The sequence below is a fragment of the Rhipicephalus microplus genome, chromosome 9, assembly GCF_043290135.1.
Source record: "Rhipicephalus microplus isolate Deutch F79 chromosome 9, USDA_Rmic, whole genome shotgun sequence".
Lineage (NCBI taxonomy): Eukaryota > Metazoa > Arthropoda > Arachnida > Ixodida > Ixodidae > Rhipicephalus > Rhipicephalus microplus.
In genome coordinates this window covers 48,110,073-48,131,568 of record NC_134708.1, presented here as the reverse complement: position 1 = coordinate 48,131,568, position 21,496 = coordinate 48,110,073, and the positions used below count along the sequence as shown (strand labels likewise).

General features: G+C 45.2%; 2 protein-coding genes across 3 annotated transcripts in view; both read left to right on the top strand.

Moving 5' to 3' along the window:
• LOC119165011 (FYVE, RhoGEF and PH domain-containing protein 2) overlaps window positions 1–12,089 on the top strand; it is a 74,068-nt gene extending 61,979 nt beyond the window's left edge. For both annotated transcript variants that reach the window (XM_075873594.1, XM_075873595.1), the window contains exons 12-20: window positions 407–553; window positions 2,434–2,618; window positions 3,773–3,803; window positions 4,782–4,853; window positions 5,547–5,684; window positions 6,643–6,849; window positions 8,088–8,210; window positions 9,891–10,051; window positions 11,523–12,089. In XM_075873594.1, coding sequence (XP_075729709.1) covers window positions 407–553; window positions 2,434–2,618; window positions 3,773–3,803; window positions 4,782–4,853; window positions 5,547–5,684; window positions 6,643–6,849; window positions 8,088–8,210; window positions 9,891–10,051; window positions 11,523–11,571 — 1,113 coding nt within the window. In that variant the 3' untranslated portion in view covers window positions 11,572–12,089. The remainder of the gene's footprint in view (window positions 1–406; window positions 554–2,433; window positions 2,619–3,772; window positions 3,804–4,781; window positions 4,854–5,546; window positions 5,685–6,642; window positions 6,850–8,087; window positions 8,211–9,890; window positions 10,052–11,522) is intronic.
• A 4,506-nt stretch (window positions 12,090–16,595) lies between these two features.
• Window positions 16,596–21,496, top strand: part of LOC142771739 (uncharacterized) — a 220,436-nt gene continuing 215,535 nt past the window's right edge. Inside the window, exon 1 of the mRNA XM_075873592.1 lies at window positions 16,596–17,090. Within this exon, the coding sequence (XP_075729707.1) occupies window positions 16,821–17,090 (270 nt within the window). The 5' untranslated portion in view covers window positions 16,596–16,820. The remainder of the gene's footprint in view (window positions 17,091–21,496) is intronic.

Genomic DNA, 21,496 nt, shown 5'->3' with positions numbered 1-21,496 from the left:
ATCATCTGTCCAGTAGCCGTGAAGGAGGCGTCGTCGTGTTTATCTGTTGAGAATGCCTGCGTTCTGTGGTACAGCATTTTGTTGTCCTGGATTATGATAATGTGAATAAATTTTAGTGAAGTTTGACGAGAAGTTTGTAATTTGACTATGTAAAATTTATTTGTTGGTTGCGACGAAGAAGAACAAATTTTGGACGCGGCATTGTTCAAGAGAGGAAAATGAGAGAGACGAAAAGCGGGGCTGTTAACTTGTTTCACACAATTGGTACGCTACCCCGCACAGGGAAAAAAGATGGGGGCATTGTTCAATGTTACTCGAACGCTGTACTCGACGCTCACCGAATGTGCGTCGAGTACGGTTCTGCAATAATGTACGAAGTATTCAAGTGTAACGAAAACATTGGCAGGACCAGTTCAAACAACTGCTGGAGATCCAGGACTTGGTGGGTGGCGCTGTGGACCTGGTGAGCCCGACGAGAGAGTTGCTGCGACGGGGAAAAGTCACCAAGATCAGTGCCCGCTCGGGCGACCACTTCGAGCGGTACTTGTTTGTGGTGAGTCAACATGCTTCTACGGCCATATGCAGAAGCAACAAAAATAGGATTATTTGATATCACACTAGCCTTTATCGCGTGGATGGTCTTCAAGCGTCCATCTTTACGTTGACTTTTATTGGGGCACTAATATTTTACATGATGTTGACCTCATAATCACCATTTCGAGCTTAGTTACCCTGTTGTGGACCTTAGGCGCCAGCTGCCGGTTTGTGACGGCATGCACGTGTACGTTTGTGTACTGTGTTAGCTTTTCAAAAGAACAAACATTTTCTAATGTAATAATGACATTGCGAGAAATGGGATGCCCGCTTTGATCAACTTGAATTGTCTTGTGCATCACCAACGGGGAATATGAAAAAAAAAAAAGGCATATGATCTGCAGGAAACCTAATATTGTTCGGAGATGGGGTGGGCGCCCGATGAAAACGTGCGGTGGTTCAGTGATAAGTCGGAGAGAGCGCCTGTACAATCAAATCGTCCTTAGTTTCGTACGTATTGTCCTGTCCTGCTTTGTTCTGTCGTGAACTGTGTTTTGTGTTGTTGTGTCACAAAGATGTACTCGGCACTGTGTGCTGTCTGGATGCACAGTATTACGAACATTTCATTTTCATCATACGATGACATTCACTACTATGTAAACAAGTTTGTGACCAGCATCCGTTCTGGACCCGTTCTTTCGGAAGTGCCCTTAGCCTGGCCGGCCGCCCTAACTGTGCTGAGCTCCGACATTGAATTTTCGAGGAATATATGCGAGCAACTTTAGCGTGAGAGGTTTTTGTAAATACGTGTATGGCAGTTTCTGCTCCTTGAAATCGTGTTTGCGTAGCCCATGATAGCTCTAATTGGTATATAACTGCTTACAAATGATTGACCTCTTATCTACTTACAAATGCTTCAGACTACTCGATGATCGTTCACAGAGCGCATACGCTACATCTGCCAGAATTCCGTGTGCGTGTTTTTAAAGCGGAATGTTCGTGCATCTGGCTCTGTGTACTACAAGAGTAGTGGTTTGAAAATAGGACGCATATTTCTGAAATTGATAAGGCGGGAGGGGGAGGGAGTGATTCTTTAGAGAAGGACGGAAAGGTAAGAAAATGGGGTAAGGAGTGAACGATAACTGTCTCTCATGAGAGGACACCTCAACCGATACACTGATGAGAGAAGGGGGGTTGAAGGGGCAGTGACAGTGAAAAAAAGTAAGATAAAAAAGGAGATATATCAGATGTGAGAAAAAGACTATTACGGAACACGGAGCAGTGTCGTGTGTAGAAGTAAGGAAGGGGAACGCAGAAAGTGGGCAGGGCAGGCCACCTCTTCAAGAAATGCGTAACCACAACACTGAGTGCCAGGGAGGGGTACCTATAACTCTATCAGAAACCTGCCGTTGCCCGGTGGCAGTAGTAATCGCATCCCGTACCTTCGTCATCATTGGAGGCTGACGTTCTAACCTTCTTGACCGCCTGTGCAGTAATGATTTTACGCTTTCCACGAACGAGCACGCGTTTCTGTTCTACCTTTTATTTGTGGTCCCCATTCTCTATCAAGTTGGTACTTGGAGTTTGACGTCTCAAAACGACCACATGATTACGGGAGACTGCGTAGTGGAGGGCACCGAAAACTTCGACCATTTGGAGTTATTTAACGTGCACCTCTATCTAAGCGCGCGGGCCTCAAGCATTCACCTCCGTCGAAAATGTGGCCGTCGCGGCCGGGATTTGATCCCGCGACCTGCGGGTCAGTAGCCGAGTGCCATAGCTACTAGACCACCGCGGCGGGTCACTCTATGTCCCTCGGGCCTATCCCGTACCATCCCTTGTTAACATCATCCGTGCATTCTCTCTCTCTTCATCCCTCTCTCCCCTTCCATGGCTCAGTTCACCGACATGGTGCTAGTGTGCAGCGTGGTAGGCAGTGGGGCGCGGCTTATCGGTGCCGGCGGGTACCGAGTTCGTGCCAAGCTCGACCTGGACGGCCTGTTGCTACAGGACGGCGATAACCTGGAGACGCCCAACAGTTTCCACCTGCGGAACGCCGGGCGCTCCATCGAGCTCTGCGCCGGGTACGCCACAGTTTGTTACGAGAGAGCTGTTTCTTTTCATATTTTTTTTTTCACTCGGGTGGTTCAGCGGGAACGTTCACATTGAGATGCTCTGAACCCTCGTCATAAAGTGTTGTCACGAGGTAAAGCTAGGCCTGAGAAGCTGCAGCCGTGATGCGTACTGTCTTTAAAAGTTGCTTGTCTTTCCCGGTTGACACAAAAAAAAAACATGTCAAAAATACGCGTAGGCGTATGCATCAGTTCGACGCCTGATCCTGATACCTCGCTTTGCACTTCCTACAAATCGGAGTGGATTGCCGCGGTGTTCTGAGTTATCCTCTTTAAAGCCGCGTAAACTAGGGCTCTGCAGTCAGTACGGTGTACAAAGCGCGAATAAATTGTTAGGTTGACAAGTGTCATGTTCTTGTGATGAAATTTTGTTGTTCGTGTGGTGTGGTACTTGTCGTTGGTCGCCTGTCTTTGAAAACGTGTTCATCATAGCTTATTATTACGAATAATTCTCGCCTGAATAAGTTTAGGGAAAATCGATTCGTGTGAACACACCAAAACTGCAGAGATGCAAGTATAGCCCTCATGTGTTCAGCAAGACCGTGCTTCAATGAATTATGCGAAGCAGCGTTTCGTCGCATCAGTTGTCGCATTTCCAGTGATTGCGGCTAGTCATAGCACTCACATATAATGCAAACATGCCCGCTTAGTATTATGTCTGAAAAACAAATCGACATCACGCCAATTCAAGAGGCTCAACCTGAATAAACGAGAACAGCGTGGGTGAAAACGAATGGAGGAGGACACACACAAACACAGTGCTGAGACAGGAAATGTTTTAGCTTCGTATGCGTCTGACGTGCATATACGTACATGCGAGCAGGAAATATGGTAGGTGAAGGTACAGAACAATTACCCGTGTGCACATGTTTGTCGACCAAAATTTGTTATGATCGTCAGCCAATTAGTCTGCTAGTGCACTTTGGCTATAACTTGTGGCAGGGCAGTGGACGTTTTCGCTGTCATTTCTTCTTCACGTTTGAAAGCAGATTTAGGTCACAAATGTTACATTTTTGGGCCGGTGTAAGGTGAGCCTAGCTTTAGAATTTCGAATTTCAACAATAAAACACCCGATTGAACTTTGACGTTTCCTTTCTTGTATGCAGGTCACCTGAAGAAAAGTTGGCTTGGATGCAGGTGAGTTTCACATCACCAATCATGAGTTGAAACGACAATTCACTGTAACGTCTTTAGAACTATAGCATTCGCCTGAGGCGAAAACCATCTTCTTTTCGGTCGATGTATCGACCCGTAATGCTGCGGCCTCTTACTGACATCACTGTCACGTGACATATTCGTGTGATATGTCAAATCACAATTATGTCACAGGGTGACGTCACTGATGGCGTCATGTCACACTGAGGTCGTGTGACTTTCGGTAAGCCGACTGTACACGCATATTCACTCGAGTACTACGTGGCTTTGGACTGACACTTGTTACTTACCTTTTTGCGTCATTCAAGTTTATTGCGATCGTGGTCTCGCGAAGTATAGGCATGTCTCGACGAATCTCGGAGACTTCTACAGTCAGTTTTCGCAATTGGTCAGCCATCTAAGTCTTTCACCTTAATTTTTTGGGAGAGCTGGTGATGCTTCCTGACCACAACGCCACTACCGGGGACTAAGATGAAAAGACCTCGGCAATAGCGCTGCGGTGTTTATATATATATATATATATATATATATATATATATATATATATATATATATATATATATATATATATATATATATATATATATATATATTCGTATAGGGAAGAAGACGCACGTACGAAGTGATTTTATTAACGTTTCGGCCGTGGGTCCGGCCTTCATCAGATGATTCTGATGAAGGCCGGACCCTCGGCCGAAACGTCAATAAAATCACTTCGTACGTGCGTCTTCTTCCCTATACGAATAATCTTTCCCGGACCCAGCATCACTTTTGTTTTTGGTGTACATATATATATATATATATATATATATATATATATATATATATATATATATATATATATATATATATATATATATAGTTCGACGCTCTTGAAACTAAGCACCACGTTATTTCATGCTAGCATGTTTTAAAGCAATTCAATTTGTAAGCGAATTTCGCCCGAATCGCTTATTTCAGACACTCGCCAAGGCTGCCCACGACCTCAAGCAGCGAAAGAGTTCCTTGAAAGTTTACGTTCAGGGTCAAAAGGTAAGCTTGCCACGAAAGCGACATTATTATTTTTTTCCCACTTTTAAGATCGTATACTACAGCCGTAGCTGTCACGGCCTAATATACGATGGGCTAGTCATATTACTTTGTTAATTTAATATGGATATCTGGACTGGTTGTGTGATGGGCTGCTGCGGTAAGATTGTTATGGAAATAGTGCGATATTAGCATGACATGCAAGTAAAAAAAGTTGTTCAGGATTTCTTGAATAACGTAGGAAAATTATGAGTTGGGATTTATTACTAACGTCGCCAGCTAGGGTGACCCCCAGCTCGCGAACACTGCTTCGGGATACTAAACGTTTATTTAAGGATCATCAATTCATCATTGCTATGTTGATTCTGGTACCATTTTCTGCACTGGCGTTGCCAGGGGATGGGTGGGAAAGTTAATGTTTTTCCCTGATTTTGTTTAAACTTACGTTTATAGCCTATATACAAGAACACATACAAACGTACACGCGCGCTTACGTACGGATATGGTTGAAACGCCTCCCCTTCCCCTCCGAACATAAAAAAAGTGCGTTGTGGCTACGCAACTGACTTCCTGGTGTGCTGGCGTTGTTTCGTGTGTGTTCAGAGTGTGACTGACTTGGTTACGCAGTTAGTATGCCGTAACGCAGGCCTGCAATAGCTTCCTGCAAAAGACCTAATAACTTCCATCCTGTCGCAGAGCCCCGAGGGAGCCGAACTGGGTCTGCGTGCTCCCGTACTGGTTCGAGCTGACACCGTGTCCAAGTGCATGCGCTGTTCGGCGGGATTCTCCACGTTCGGTCTCCGATGGAAGCATCACTGCCATGCCTGCGGGATCGTGAGTCGAACCCGTAACATTCTTATTCTGTGCAATTGTCTCACATTCTGAAGGGTGTCCCTCGTGGGCCACCCGGCGACTTCAACTCCTCAAAACCCTTCAGTAACATTCTTCATTGACTCACTGACAAAATGTTAATAAATTTTCGTTTGCGCGAATCCTGATTGGACAAGAGCATCGCTTTACGCAAGAACACAGCGTTTCTTCTGCTCTGTTTCCTTGCTGTTATTTTCACAAACACTGGACACGTTTAACATAACACCTAGAAAAAATAATAAATATCCCTATGAGTTAGTCTTGAGTAAAAGAAGATGCGAGTAGTGTTGCCTATTGAAATGCTGTGGGACAGATACAGGATTTGCTTTCATTGAAGATGATGGGGTTCAGGTTATGGGAAGTAGGGGGTGTGCTTGCTACAGGATCTGGTAGGACTTTTTATTTTGGTGTATATTTAAAAACTAAGAAATCGGGAGGGTGGTTAGGACATCTAGACCTTTCGGTCCCCTCGAGATGATCTTTCAGTTACTACTCGATATGCCCTCTACAGACGTTAGCCACTCTTTAGTGCCCAGCTTTCAATTACATTTACATAATTACAATGTTTCGAACGGTACAGAAATCGTATTGAGTATAGACAACATATCTATACATACTCATCATGGGCCATTACGCATTATGGTATCTGAACATGCGATGCCTGTCGTAACGAAGTTTGTTAGCCGCTGTTGTTATAACTGTTACACTTGTACGTGATGGTCTGCTCTATAGAAGAAAATCGTGAAGCGTGCGTATCTGCTTTCCAAGTAAGAGCTCTAGAAAACTGCGGTGTTTTCCTCCCGCAACAGCGGCATTTAATGTCGGGTTAGTGTGTCGCTATCTGCAGGGGTACCACCGCGGGCGCATCTGGTAATGCATGTGGCAAGCGATAGCCCAGTGTGCATGAGCCTCCTTTGCGCAGGTTGCCTGCAGCAAATGCGTGTCGCGCAAGGCTCGCCTTCAGTACGATGGCGGTCGCGCGTGTCGCGTGTGCGATGCCTGCTATGCGGCCATGGCGCCCATGAGCGACGACGACCAGCAGCAGTGCTGCCCTCTGCCGGGATGCGAGGAACTGCCCTCGCCTGCCGGTCCGGTTCCACCTTTCCCGCTGCCCCCGGGACAGCAACAGGTATGGCAGCGGTGCGACACGCGTTTGGCAGTGAGAGTTTAGTGGGTCACTACATTGTTTAAATGTTGATTGCGTCGACCGTAGGGGAGGGGATACGCCGTCTCTGCTTCTGCTGCGACGAGAAAGACTAGAACCACGACAACGACTCCACGATGGTGGAACAGTGGCTATGTAGCTCGGCTTCTGACCCAAAGGTCACGGGTTCGATTTTGGTTGCTATGGTCGCATTTCGATTGAGGCGAAATGTGGGAGGCCCATGTACCGTTCGTTATTATTGCACAATGAAGAAGACCAGAAAATTCGAATTCCCGGAGACGGCCAGTACGGCAGTTTTTCACAATCATATGCGGTGGTTTCTGCTAGCTAAACCGCCACATATTACTACTACCACTACTACTAATATTGCAAACACAACTGCGTATCCTGTAGTGCTATTACCACTACTGCAACACCAAATATATTGGAATCTCGTTGATACAACTCTGCATAATGCGTTTAAGTTTCGGTGCGCTAAGTTATGATTTTATTCCCGGACAACTTCTCCTAAAAATCAAACATTTTCATGTGCCTAATAGGATTCAATCTTTGCACAAAATTGGATAATACGACCTAGAATATGAATCCGGACCAACATAGCAATCCTATGTTTATTCTTCCATATAGGATAGCTCACACCGCAATCCACGACCTGCACACTGCAGGGCTGGAGAGGCCGCAGCAGCGTCAATATTGATGTGAAAATCTGCTATGCGCGGCTGTTGCATACAATGGTGGTGGTTGTGGTGATGATGATGAAGGGGATGATGCGCCAGGCGATGCACTGTGTCATAGCGAAACCTAATCATAATCGAAGACGGAGGTGTAGAATCCTAGGCGAATAGGTACTGCCAGGCGTTGAAAAGAAGTGAGGCGCGAATAGTTCGGCGTTGCTCAGTAAAAGTAGGTTGCTCGTGGAGTGTTCATCTACTCGCCTTTTCTAAGCGTGAACACGTTTTCAGCATAATACGTTTCATTTCCCGCTTGCCGTGAAAAACGTGTCAACGAGGTTCCACCGTATACTATGGCTATTACTGCTACTAATGATATTATGAAGAAATTTCACTACAAAGGGCAAATGATGGCTCATATTTAATCACTGCTCAAACATTGTAGCAACGAAACGAAATTTTCTCACTGTCCGATGTGTGAGAGTGATGTCCTCATGCCCCCTCTTGTGCTTGTTGTTTTTCATGACGCAGTGCTCAGGTGCCGTTCTAAGCGGGTACCTTCGCCTCAAGACGGGCGGCCGGCGTGCTCACTGGCAAAGGCGGTGGTTCGCCCTTCACAGGGACTTCGTGCTCTACTCCTTCCGCTCGGAACAGGTCAGTTCGTGCAACCCCGAGAACTCCTTTTTAGGTGTGAGAGCGCCTTATGTTCGTAGCAGTGTCCGTTCTGCGGCGTCCGCGGTCATACTGCGCATGTGCAACTCTCTTTCATTTTCCTCTCTTATGCAAGCGTGCACTCCCCTCTTGCATTTTCTGCCTCAGGTGTGGGGCAGCAAATAATGGCATATAACTTTCTCTCCTCTTTGTATGTCTCCAGGTTTCTGCTCCGTAGCTAAGTACCGACAAGATACAGCTGGTATATACCTTCCTCTCAGCTTAAATTGAGGACGACGCAGCGAGCAATGGAAAGAAAAATGGTAGGTGTAACCTTAAGAGACAAGAAGAGAGCAGAGTGGATTAGAGAACAAACCGGGGTTAAGGATATCATAGTTGAAATAAAGAAGAGGAAATGGACATGGGCTGGGCATGTAGCGCGTAAACAGGAGGATAACCGCTGGTCATTAAGGGTAACTAACTGGATTCCCAGAGAAGGGAAGCGGGTTAGGGGGAGACAGGAGGTTAGGTGGGCAGATGAGATTAAGAAGTTTGCTGGTATAAATTGGCAGCAGCAAGCAGAGGACCGCGGAACATGGGAGAGTCCTTTGTCCTGCAGTGGACGTAGTCAGGCTGATGATGATGATGGTGATGATGATGAACTTTCTCTCACTCTCTCCATCTCTCTCTTAAAGGGTACGCTGGTAGGCGGCGCAACTATGGCTGCGCAGTGCAAAGCGCGCTCTCGCTGTGCTTGCGTCATTCTCGCTCTGCATTGGTGTGCGAAACGGCGTGAACAACGTCAACGTCGACGCTATAATTGCCGTGCCACCGCCGCGGAGCAGAGGAAGGCTCGGACAGCCGAACGTAGACGTCAGTTACATCAGTTACATAATCTTTGCTTTCATTATTACGTTGTGTTGCCAAATTGAAGTGAGAGGAAAACACGATGTAGCGTTCAAAAAGCTTTTTACTTGCTTTCTCACCTGCAGTCAAGGAAAGAATTTTCCTTGGTTTTAATAACGGTTTTGTCCTCCTCCTCTGCTTACTACTACTACCACTGGAAAGGTACGGACCAAGGACATGCTACAGCGGGAAGCACGTCGTCTCTTCATCATGATTTTTTTTACATCTATTCGGAAGCACGTTGTACTTATTTCAACCATAATGGGGAGAATGCCGAGATGAATCTTTTTGCCCCCTTCCCCCCCCCCCCCGCCTTCTTCTCCGAATGGAGAACGCGTATGCTTGTGGCCACCATTACTATCATCCTGACAAGAACCATAGGAAACGTCGACAAAAGGGTCAACTGTACAGCGATCGGTACGTGAAAGAGGAGCGTAACCTGGCTTATTGAAGGCATAGGTTTACTCTACAGGACAGAGACAGAGCATTTAAGATCGTGAAGTACAGGTATGCGGAATGCCCAACTGCTCAACATTTGTAAAACATGTTAAGCTTAAGCACGCTAGATGGACATGCAGCATTGTTTGAAATTGGATGCCACCGAATATTATCCCTGTCATCGTCGCCACCATTGCGTAAAAGTGAAACGTCGTTTTCGCGTGGAAGTTACATTCGAGAATACGCGGGGTTTGACGTCTAGATCAAACTGCAGCACTAACGCATTACGTTCTGATGGCTTAATAGGCGGTGCCATTCATTGCCTATTTCTGTATGCAGGACGAGCTTCCGCTGACGTCAGTTCCGGTTCCTGGTTTGGCGGTGGCGGCCGCCGAAAAGGCCGACGGCCTGGAGCCTCGCAGCTGCGCGGCCGCCTTCAAGCTATTCCACCAGCGGAGGGCCTACGTCTTCCAGGCCCAGGACGCTCAAGACGCACAGAGGTATACGCGCGTATGTGTACACGAAGTTGTATCCTCGACTAGACTATCCCTAGGAACTATTCCTAGAGAATGTTCCTAGGGACTATTCCTAGGGCAATTTAGGGAAACTTGAGGTGCTCTTTCGCTGCAGCTTGGTTATGCGATAAATGCGCGATGGACGTTGATGGTGTTATATATGACCTTGGCCTGACGCAAGCAGCAATAACGTGGTGGTAGGAGCCGTCGTAGCATTCGTAGAAACCACTGGACTGGGTGCATGCCTTTATAGTTACACCAGCGTAACAAGACCATATTATCATCTCCCTACCTTACCATCGTCATTCATCACTCCTTCGCTCTCCTGTCACCCTTCCCCTGTGTAGGGTAGCACGCTGGAGCAAACCATATCTCAGGCGATCTCTCTACCTCTCCGTCAACAAATTTTCTTTTTCTCTCTCTCGACTGCGCGACGAGAACTTTCGTATGCGAAAGTTCAATAGAAACATCTCTCTCTTGAGCAAAGGGGATGAAAGGATGGAACGTTTCGAGTGCAACTTCATTGGACTCGATTGTATAGGCTGCCAAATACTACTTCGGACGTTTATAATTTGTCCACGAATAGTTCGCTGTAATTTGGTGTGGAGACCATAAAAAGATATAAAAAATCATTCCTGAGATGAAATAGTTGTTAGTCAGGGTGTATAAATAGACTACATCGAAAAAGAAAAAAATCATCATTGAAATGACACGTTCTGAGATTTTGCGCTGCACATATTGCAGCTAAATTTAGCGCAACTTGAGAGTCCCTACAAACACTCGCAGATTCACACTCGCTTCCACTGTGGGAATGTGTGAATGTTTTAGCGTGAATGTGTGAGTGTTTCTAGAGATTTTTAAGCTGCGCTAAATTTACGTACATTACGACCAGTTAACGAGTGCAACAACGTTTAGTTGGAAATACACTATACAGGGAAGTATATCCAACAACACACGCGTGTATCTCTAACTACTGACATTATGCATGGAGTATACTGCCACGGTAATGTAATGGTTATGATGCTCGACTGTTGACCCGAAGATCGTAGGCTCGAATCCCGGAGGCGGTGGGCGCATTTCCATGGAGGCGAAAATGCTTGAAGCCCGTGTACTGGGATTTAGCTCCGTGTCAAAGACCACTAGATGGTAAAATCCGAGGCTTTCCACTAAGGCGTCTCTCGTATCATGGTTTTGGGATGAAAAACCTGTACAGCTACATAATATAGTACGGTGTAGTAATATTCCTGCCAATTCTACGCCAGTTAGACATTGTATGTACCTGCAAGTGGGCGGCATCAATCAATGCAATCGACGATGAATTTTCGCATAATTTGTTGCAATAGGTGATCTAATTAAGTTCAATGCCTGGATTCCGCACTAATAACAAGAAGGAACTAACCCACGTTGTAATTTTCCTAACTACCTCCTTTTTCTTTGCTTTGCTCGGCTCATGCAGGTGGATGGCAGCACTGGAGAGGGCATCCAAAGCGGAAGAGCCCAGTTAGGCACATACATACCAAACGGGCAACCTGGTCCTTTAAGGATAAGGAATCAATCGAAATGGTCGCCCGCTGGATGGGCTCCCTTCAATCCAGAGAAGTCGACCTGAAGCAAACAAGGAGTACTCAGCGCGATGGTGCCGGCTTTCCCCAACCCGGTGTATGTTCTAGTCATCGCTGTGCTCGTGAAATCGTAGATGCATTTGAGGAGTTGCACATTTGACGCGTTCGAAAGGCCGAGAAGGCGCACATGGTATGCCGTCGGACCAACCACGTCCGTTTTGATTTCTAGCCCGCAGAATATTCTCTGTTGAAGCATTTTGTATTGCGTGCTTACAACACGCGTTCAGACACTGCCGAACTTGTGATCTCAGCCGGGCCACGCGGATAACAGAGCTCTCCGAGCAGGTAAATGGACTTCAAGAGGGTGGAGATCGCCTGATGCGCTGGTACGTTTCGTTATTTCTCATAGTACGGTTTTGCCTGATGAATGACTTGGAATATCAGACCATCTGTTTGTAGAATGGTGTATTATTATGATTCTTTAAAACAACTTGTCAAGGGCAACCGCCTTACAAAGTTGTTTTCTGGAGTCCTGGATACCTAACTGCGCTTTGATTGCATTTTTTTGCGCACATGCCACGTTGAGGTCTCTTACTAATACCGAATCGATCATTTCATTATTTTTTATTAGTACACAAAAAACGCATTTCGTTGTAGGATGAACACAACCAGTCCTGATAACTGACAACCTGTTGGTTTAATTTGATGGTTTGATATTTGTGACAGAAAGCTTTTTACTTTCGCCCGGAGTTTATTTGCATATATTTTGATTAAGATTTGAATGAAGTTTCGGGGTCAATGAACGCATATATCAGAACGTTTGAATAGCTGGAACTCTAGGACAGTCACAGAAATGGTTCAACTCATGTTAAGTGAAACGAAATGCGTTTGCAGTCCCGAACAATAAATTGGCAACATTGCGTCAGGCTTTGTTATCTGGTTAGATACTTGTTATTTTTTTTAATTTACGCACACTATCATTTTCTATGTCACATGTCTTTCGATCTGTTCTTCTTTCGATCATTCAATCATTCGTCTAACAATTTGTTTGTGTTACCAGAACACCATGTATTTACAAATTTTGATCCTTGAAATATGTTTCCATCTTTATAAAGTTGCTGGACATCACTTTTTGAGTGCTGAAAATCCTTTTGCGCTATCACCCGGAAGCTGGGGCTCGAAATTTAAGCAGCTTCCATTGAATACTACGAGTATTCCAGTTTGAAATGGCAACAATTGTTATGTGACTTTTTCACGCACGTTTTAGATAAAACTTTAGTGTTGTACCCGTAGCCCAAATATTTAATTGTACAGGTTTTGAAGTCACAGCGGCACGGCTTAAGAAGTCACGGTCACTCATTAAATACCATAGTAGTTACCATAGTAGTTATTAAGTACCATAAGAGACATCTCAAGAACGTCTGCCGGGAAAATGGTTAACTACATCATGTGTTCAGTCACCTACCTGAACCAATTGTTTGTAACAGTTTCTCCATAGCTACCCCTCGAGCTGATTCCTAGGTGGTTTTGGCCTCGGTGCAGTCCATTGCGTCCATGATTGACGGACGAGGTGGACTTTTTCCATCGAAATCGTCACACTCAGTGTCCTTTGGCACCGGCCTGAGTATTCGGAGACGGCTTCAAGGTGCCCGAGTTACCTTAGTCCGAGCAGTCGTGGGATCAAGTCTGAGATGGCTTAGCGATTACGAATTGGTACGATTCGTCGATGATTCTAAGTCTACTGGAAATGTCCAAGAAAACAGTGCTGACCAGGCTATGCGCTGAGAACGCTAGCTTCAGAAGAAATGTGTTTGACGATAACAACAACGACGTTTGTTAAAATTGATTTCGAACATTAACGACGCGACTTCAGTCAGAACTTTGTGATCATGCGTTATTGCACTCTACGTAGGTGCGATGTTTCAGCTACAGGAGATAATGATTGGCTGAAAAAAACAAACATTGAGGGATTTGCCGACTGTCACGTCACGTGCAGCAAAAAGAGCTACGAAACTCCTCTTCGCTAAGCATCATTACAGAATATCGTGGCGTGCTCTGAAAGCAAAGCCACAGGTACATAGTTCAGATCAGTAATTTCTTATTTAAAAAATAACTCAAAGTTCGTAATGCGAAGGACATTGTAGTGCTTGACGGATAAACACAAATTGACCATCGTTGCTCACAGGTATCATGCCAGATGAATAAAGTAAAAAAAAAAAAACCTAGCTACTCTGACGTACTTCCAGCAAAGACTCCGTACGCCTGCATGCTCTACGCGAAGGCGCGACCTGTGAAATTGGTATTCATCATTTTTTCGGAGATGATGCTTAGAGGTCCGACAAATAGACTTCTCGTGTTATCGGCCGAAGAAACGCGCCAGAGTGTGCAAGACTTTTCGAGTCGGGAGTTACAGAACAGATGTGACCAATGGGGTAGCGATGGTTCGTTTGAGGGGCACGAGTGGCTTCAAACCTCTCCTTCTAAAAACATTTTTACATTTTGTATGTTTACATGCACACAAACACTCGAACGAAGACGCACAAGAAGGGGTTGAACAGAATTCGAAGAAATTTGGACTATGTCCTTGGGTGTTAGAGAAGAAGTCGGATTACAGCTGCATGGCGTCTGACAGAGAAAAGACATAAACTGAAGCGTTCAAAGGCAACGACACTGTGTCCACCGATTTTGTTGTGACACTAATCGCACTGCCATTGGCTACTCGCCATGGTGTCATCTTGTTAAGTGAGTGGCTGTGTGGCCGACGTTTGTGACTTGTGTGGAAGTATAAATAAGGCTGGAGTAGTGCACGCTTAGGCTGTCCAGTTAAATCACGCGGTCCTCCCCATGCAGTCTGACTGGGTTATGTTGTAGGACCCGTGCTTAAGCGCTTTGTTGGTCGCTGCACCTGTGTGGCCGTAGCCCCGAAAGTGTGTAGTTTTTCAGGTGTCGCGTTGCTAGCTCGGTTACGAAAGTAGTATCTACATATGCGAATTGTTCTGTGATCTCGCGGCACCGTTTGCTTGCAGCGCTTGTTCAGCGGTTCAAGAGAGTTGATCGGGCGTCGTAGTTGTTGTATATACGCAATGTTTTCTCCGTCTTCGTTTAAATTCAGGATTGCACAGTATTCGTGAATGTACCTATCCTGCTCGGCAACCGTCTTCAAAGATGCTCAACTCCATGTCTGACTTGTCCCTGATTTAGGTGATCTTTTTGAAAAGTCTGAAACAGATAAGAGAGCAATGTTTTAATGCAGTGACGAAGTAGATTGGTGTGTCTTTTGAATAGCGCTTCAATGCAGTGCTCTGAATGATGAATTTACTGCGCGGGGTGTTCCTAAGAATGGTTTACGGCAAGATCGCTGAAAGATGGCGCTCAAGACTCGGAGTATGCCGTATTAAATATCTTAATATTTACGGTCCTGTATGAGACCACTGATCGAGACCCCGTTGACTTACCTTGCAGATTACCTGATTGGCACTATACTAGCTTCGTATGTGTGTTCTTTAAAATTGTACATTGCGTAAATTTAGTCACACTGAAAACAGGTGCTTCGTATCGAATGGTACCGAGCGATGAATTATGTGCGAGGATATAACCTCGCTACTTCCGTACCAGGCTAGCCGCTTTCTAAAAGGGATAAGCATATGTTGCACTGAAACACTGAATTTATTTCATGCCTTTCTTGCTGAAGTAGGTTGTTTTACAACACAGTAGTATTTGAGATGTCGCACTATCAGTGTATCGAGAGGTCTTCGATGCCACAATCAGTATAAGGAGGTTTGATAACTACGATTTTCACATTTTTATTGTAAAACAATAAATCACTGTGCATCTAAAGGGTGATATTCAAGTTACGCATTACATTTCTTTTTTTTTACTACTTTACGCGACCCAACAGGAACATGAGGCATAAGGCGCCATCCGAAAGAATTTCTGCCTGTACCACATTGTAAGAAATTCTGTAGCCTGTGTGAGGCATTTCGCCTGTATGTGCTTGTGCCCCTCTACAGGATGTTACGAAAGAGGGCTGGAGAACTTAGTGATTGAATTATCCGTCAGGGCAATTAAAGGGATCTATATATCGATTGGGCGAGTGGTTTTCAAGCGTACGTGAATCAGGGGCGTACTGTGCAGTTAAGCCTTGTCGGTATACTACGTCAACTCACGCGCGCAAGCGTTATGGTGTTCACAGTGCCAAATTTCTGAAAACGTGCTGAGAATTTGTTACTGTTGCACAAAAGATGCAACGCTTTGGCTCAACTTGCACCACGTGCGCGATTGGCGAGCTACATTTTTCAAAATGCAATCTCTGGACTGATATTTTTGTTACGAAAGCACACTGTCATCTCGATCGAAGTGCGTGTTTTTAATATTGCACATTTTATTCACCACTCCTCCTCTATCTCTCTCTCCTATCTGTAATGGCGTGAGAAAAAATGTTTTCTATTAGCACTGGGCGCGAATTTTTCCACTGCAATCGAAAGTATGAATTGTGTTTATACCTTTCCTTTTTCATCGCCGAGGCGTGCGCGTGCCATGTGAAATATACCGCACTCGTGTAAGAATAAATCGTTGTGCAATGAAAGGATCACTCATCTCTGGCTATCACTGAACTCTTGTATCGGACTTGATTGGCCCGCCGTTGAAGGAGCAGTAAGCGTTCGGTAACATCTTTTGGGTATAACTCTACTGCGGTTCTTTTCGTGCATGTTATTCCACAGAGACAATAGCAATGAAGGCGTGTCGTCGAAAGTTCGAAACTCGGAACGACTTTCGCAAGTTTCGTCACCTTTCATATCCACAGATGCACGACAAATCGCACAATCGATCTCGGCAGAGGTTGGAGTGCTGCTGCAACGGGCACCGACGCTAACCCCCGTTTTCACAAACGCTCCTCTACTCGACTTCCACCCTTCACTTGACAGGGTTGAGCACCACGCCGCTGATCGGCTGAAAATGACGCTGCGCTACTCAAGAATACCAGCAAACTACCACTGATAAGCAGTGACTTGCCCTGCCTAGAGGTGGCGCTACCATCGGCTGTCTCAAGTGAAGGTGGAGCGTTGAGTGAACGGGCGTTCTAGAATACGGGGGTAACTCACCTGAACGGGAGCGAATTGAGCATGGCGGAAGGCCGACCAAGCGCACGCGCTTATATATAAAAAAAGGAGGGGGGTATAGGAGAGAAGGCGATGGAACAACTGGCTAAAAGAGCAGAAGGAGAGAGTGGAGTGCGGACGGCACCGGATCAAGCATGCTCAATGCTTCGCATCAAAAAAGACATCTCTGCGCTATTGCTCATCACGAGTTGCCTAACCTTACGCACTGATGCTTATCAGCCACGCCCACCCAGGGAGACAGTCCACGCACCTTTCGCGCCATATTTGCCCGCCGTGCGAGCCGAGTATGCGAGCGACGAAAGACTCGTGCTTCTACCGCAGTTGCCACAGCCAGCTTTGCAGGTTAGTTGGAATTGGGGCACTCTTGCAGGGCTTGTGTCAGGCCGTTGTTCGAGTCTACTTTGTCTACGGCAAGGAAAGAGCTAACATCAGACAAGAAGGCCACGTTAAGATCCAAAGATCAACGCAATTCGCAGTTTTTTTAAGCTTGGCATGGCTAGTGGGAAGAACTTTGCTCTTCTCTTGCTTAATAAGGACGTGCGTTTTTAAAAAGAGTGTTAGAGCACCTAAGCACATTCTTAAGAAATGGAGACATGAAAGTTTTTTTTTTCTTTGTTTGGCTCGGTTAGGGTTGGCCGGGGCAGGACTGCCTTGTGAGATTCATGTTTTGATGTGATGCCACGTATGACACGGACATAAAAAAGCAGAAGAAAGCAAGACAGGGCAATGCGCGTAATTAACAACTACTTTGTTTCGAGCATAGCCAGAGTTATGTACGAGAAAGGAAGAAAAAGGAAACAAAATGAGAAAATTCAGTAAAAAAAATGGTGTGAAATAATCTTGCCTGCTCGTGTGGTAAAGGTCATGGAAGTGGTGAAATAGTTTTCGTTAAAAAAATAGTTTCATACTGAGAGTGGGTGATCTAGGGCGTGCTAACGCACCCTTTACTGATGTGCATACGAAATTATTTTGTAATATCTCTCTTTGTGGGATCTGTTTTTTTTTTTCGCTCGGTGTCACATCTGGCAGTGCATCAAAACAACAAGGGGGCCCAACTGACCCCCTACTGAAGCGGGATTAGCATGTACTTCTTTTTTCACTTTTTTGACCCGATGGCTTAAAAGATCTCGTTTGGCAGGAACTGCGGCGTTGGCGTCGATGGCGGAGCCATCGATTGCGAGTTAAAACTCCAAGCAGACTCAAATAGACACATACAAAAAACTTCGGTCCTAGTGAGAATGTCACCCAGACCTTCTACGGGACAAGCGCGTGCGTTTCACACACCAGTGCGTGAAACGTCTTCATAAAAATAAAAACGCTAATTAGGATATCATATGCAACTTGACGAGCCTTTTTTAACGTAAGCAATATTCCAGGGCAGAGTCGTAGGGACAAACAAGGCGTCGAAACATTTGAATTGCAGAGGGAGCAGGCGGTTAAAAGCTGTCCACCTACAATGCATGGGTAGCTGCGCAAGTATTCATAGCTTGTAAGTGACGTCATGGACGCACAACGTACCCCCAACCTGGTGGTTTCTATGACGTCAAGGCACTATAATCAAACGCCGATTAAGCTGCTATACAGTGTGTTCGACGCCGTCGCTGAAGAGCTATTGAACCGCCGTGCTTAGATAACGGTGTAACCAGCATGCGATGTGCTCATAACACTAACATGACATTTGAGAGTTAGCGTCACGCCATGCTCGTGAACCAACATGGCTGTGTTACTGCGACGTCAGTGCAAGCCATCTATAGCTTAGCTGTAGCTGTTCTTCACTCCTGGAGACTTTGGTCCAGTGCCAACGATTCTTCAAAAGACGAGCCAGCCTAAAGCCATTGATGCGTGTGATATTGCGGTAGTTTAAAAGAGCCAAATGGGGGGTCTTTTGCCTTGGTGGCGAGGTCTTTTCTTGTCCTGACCATTGTCTTCCCTTCGCCGTTCGACTGGGCGTAACAAGGACTACTTGTGGTGTGGACAACACTATAGGAGGACACAAAAGTTACAAAAGCCCGTGAAGAGAGTGGCGGGCCAGATAGAATCTCCTCGGTTTTGCCATGGTGGGTGAATATGTCTCTTAGCATATTCCCGACAGCTCGCGTAGTTCCGCTGCTCGAGTTTGTTCCTTCTGGGTATCCTAAGTAGTAATCAACTACCAGGATGAAAGTTAGCCTGTAGAATTAGATCCAGGCCGAGAAGTTGCCATGGAGCAACAGGGAGAGGTGTCAGTATAAGGGGCTTGGATATGTTTGACCAAGATCGCATTTCTCGCGGTTTGCTTCTAGCGAAGTAATGCCGTTAGAGATGCCAGGATGCCAGCCCACCATAGTGAATCTCGGGCATAGCCAATGCTTCTGTTAACGGCCTAATGTCTCTCATGTAGCTTGGCCAAGACTGCAGATCGAAGTGACAATGGAGTCACCAAGCGGGTGCCCTAGAGCAGTAAGCCGGTTATGACACGAGGAAGTTTTCCAGGGTGTCATTAGATGGTTGAAATTCAGAGAATTTTTCGAAGATGGTCTATAAAATTCTCGCATTATCATTTGCTTCCGAAATCTAGAAGCTACCATAAAGGCTGTTGTAGAGGTAATATTGATAGCTGGCCCGTCTAAAGCCGCTTTTTCTAGTGCATCAGATGTTTCATCTAGAGTTATGCCTCTATGCCCCGGCATCCATAATAATCGCACCTCGGTGAAGTGATTCGGTACTAGGGAGCTGAATTCGCCTAATGCTTTCGAATCACCGGATGCCGTGAGGTCACTGCCGACCGACAAGGTGTCGGTTATTATTATGGTGGAATTCATTTGTGTTGGCAGTTTTCCAAGGGCGAATACTACGGCTAAAAATTCTGCAATAAAGATAGGCGTGAAATGTGGAATTAGGAGCGTAAAGGACCAATCTAGAACAGGGCAGAATATACTGATGCCACTCTTTTCGTCTCGCTGTGAAGCGTCCGTCACAATGATGACATGTGCTTGCATTCCTAGCAGGTAGTCCTGTAAAGTAGCTCTTAACAAACTACTCGGCAGGTGTTGAGCAGTATTAGAGAAAATGTCATCAAAGTATACTTGGAGAGAACTTGTCGAGCTACAAATTGGCAGAACCTCCCTAATTTGCGCGGAGAGTGGGTCGAGAAGAGACTGTACAAAATTTACTTGTAGTGTGTGATATCTAGGTCAATAATAATAAAAAAATAAACCAGGTTGCGCAATGAAAACTGTTTCTTCACGCCTCAAATGAGATTCAAATGACCTTAAGCACGTTTGTACACTCCATATTCTGAATCTGGTGAGGAGTGAGGGAATTCTAGCTTCTATATACAAACCATTATTCGCTACAAATTTAGGTAGCCCTAAGCACATGCCCAGTGCCTGCGCTCCCAGAAGAACAAGAGGACGTAGCTCATAGGCAGGTTGCCATCAATATACCGTACGGTATATTGATGACAACGTGGCTCTGCGCATTCCTCATTTCCTGTTGCTTATCCTCCGTAATGAGCCGATGGCCTGAACACCCTTTGCAGCAATATATTTGATGTGGTTTCGCCATACTAGAAAGCTGTCGTATATCACTCCTAGATATTTGATGATTTGAATTGTGGAATGGTATCAGTTTTGCATGAGAGAGATATGTGAAATGGTCTTTTATCGAAAATACTGATAATTCACGCTTGTTCACGTTTACAGATAAATGAATAACGTTGAGCCAGTGCTCTGTTTCAGATAAGCACATTTGGAGGTTTTGGTAGAGAGCGTGAATGGCATGAGCTGACGAAAAGAACTCGATATCATCAGCATATACATGCGTCTGAACATTCTCATTGGATGGGATTGAGCTTATTAAAATATTGAACAGTACCGGAGACAGAACAGCGCCCCGCGGTACTCCTTTTTCCTGTTTATAAGTACTTGAGGAAACACCATCTTGCGAACAGTAAAATATTCTATTTCCTAAAAATTCCGTTATCCACGCTTCTGAATAATCCGGCAAATTGATTTCTCTCAGACGACTGACTAAAACACTATGCTCGATGCTATCATACGCTTTTGTTATGTCCGGGGTAGCTAGATCTGCGTACTTCCCTTGACGCCATGCCAAATGTATGCGACTCTCTAGGTCGATATGCGCTTGCCATATGAAACATTATTTTGACATGGGTGAAGAATCCTTTCCCTTTCTCTCTTATATACACTTAATTAAAAAAAGCTTTCTCTGTCGACAAATTTCATTATGCGAACATGCACTACTCTCTCTATTACTCTGACCAAAGATTGGATTGGATGAAGGACAGGGAACAAACTGGACGTTAGTGGAATCGGCCTGCTATTGTCTGAAACGTAACATTCACTTGGTTTTTTAGAACAGGTATGAATTTTATGATTTTTCATTCAGATAGAATACAAGCTTCTCTTATCGAATAATTTATTACATTAAGTACATTCTCCCGTGACTCATTGAATGAAATTTTCATCATTGCTCAAGTGACTTCATCAGGGCCTGGAGCCGCCATCGAAAGTTTACTCCTAACCTTTGCCACTTCCTCTATCGATATTTTGGTAAAACTGTCACTTGATCGCGGGATTACTAAAGGGGGATGAACATTAGCCGAAAATCACTTTTCCAAACCTTCAGCTATACTTTCCAATGATTGCTTCAATTTCTGAGGCGATAAAAGTATAGATTCAGGATTTACTGCTTGAGGAAATACTTTCTTATGTCTCAGATATCCAAACAGAGCTATTTTGTTATTT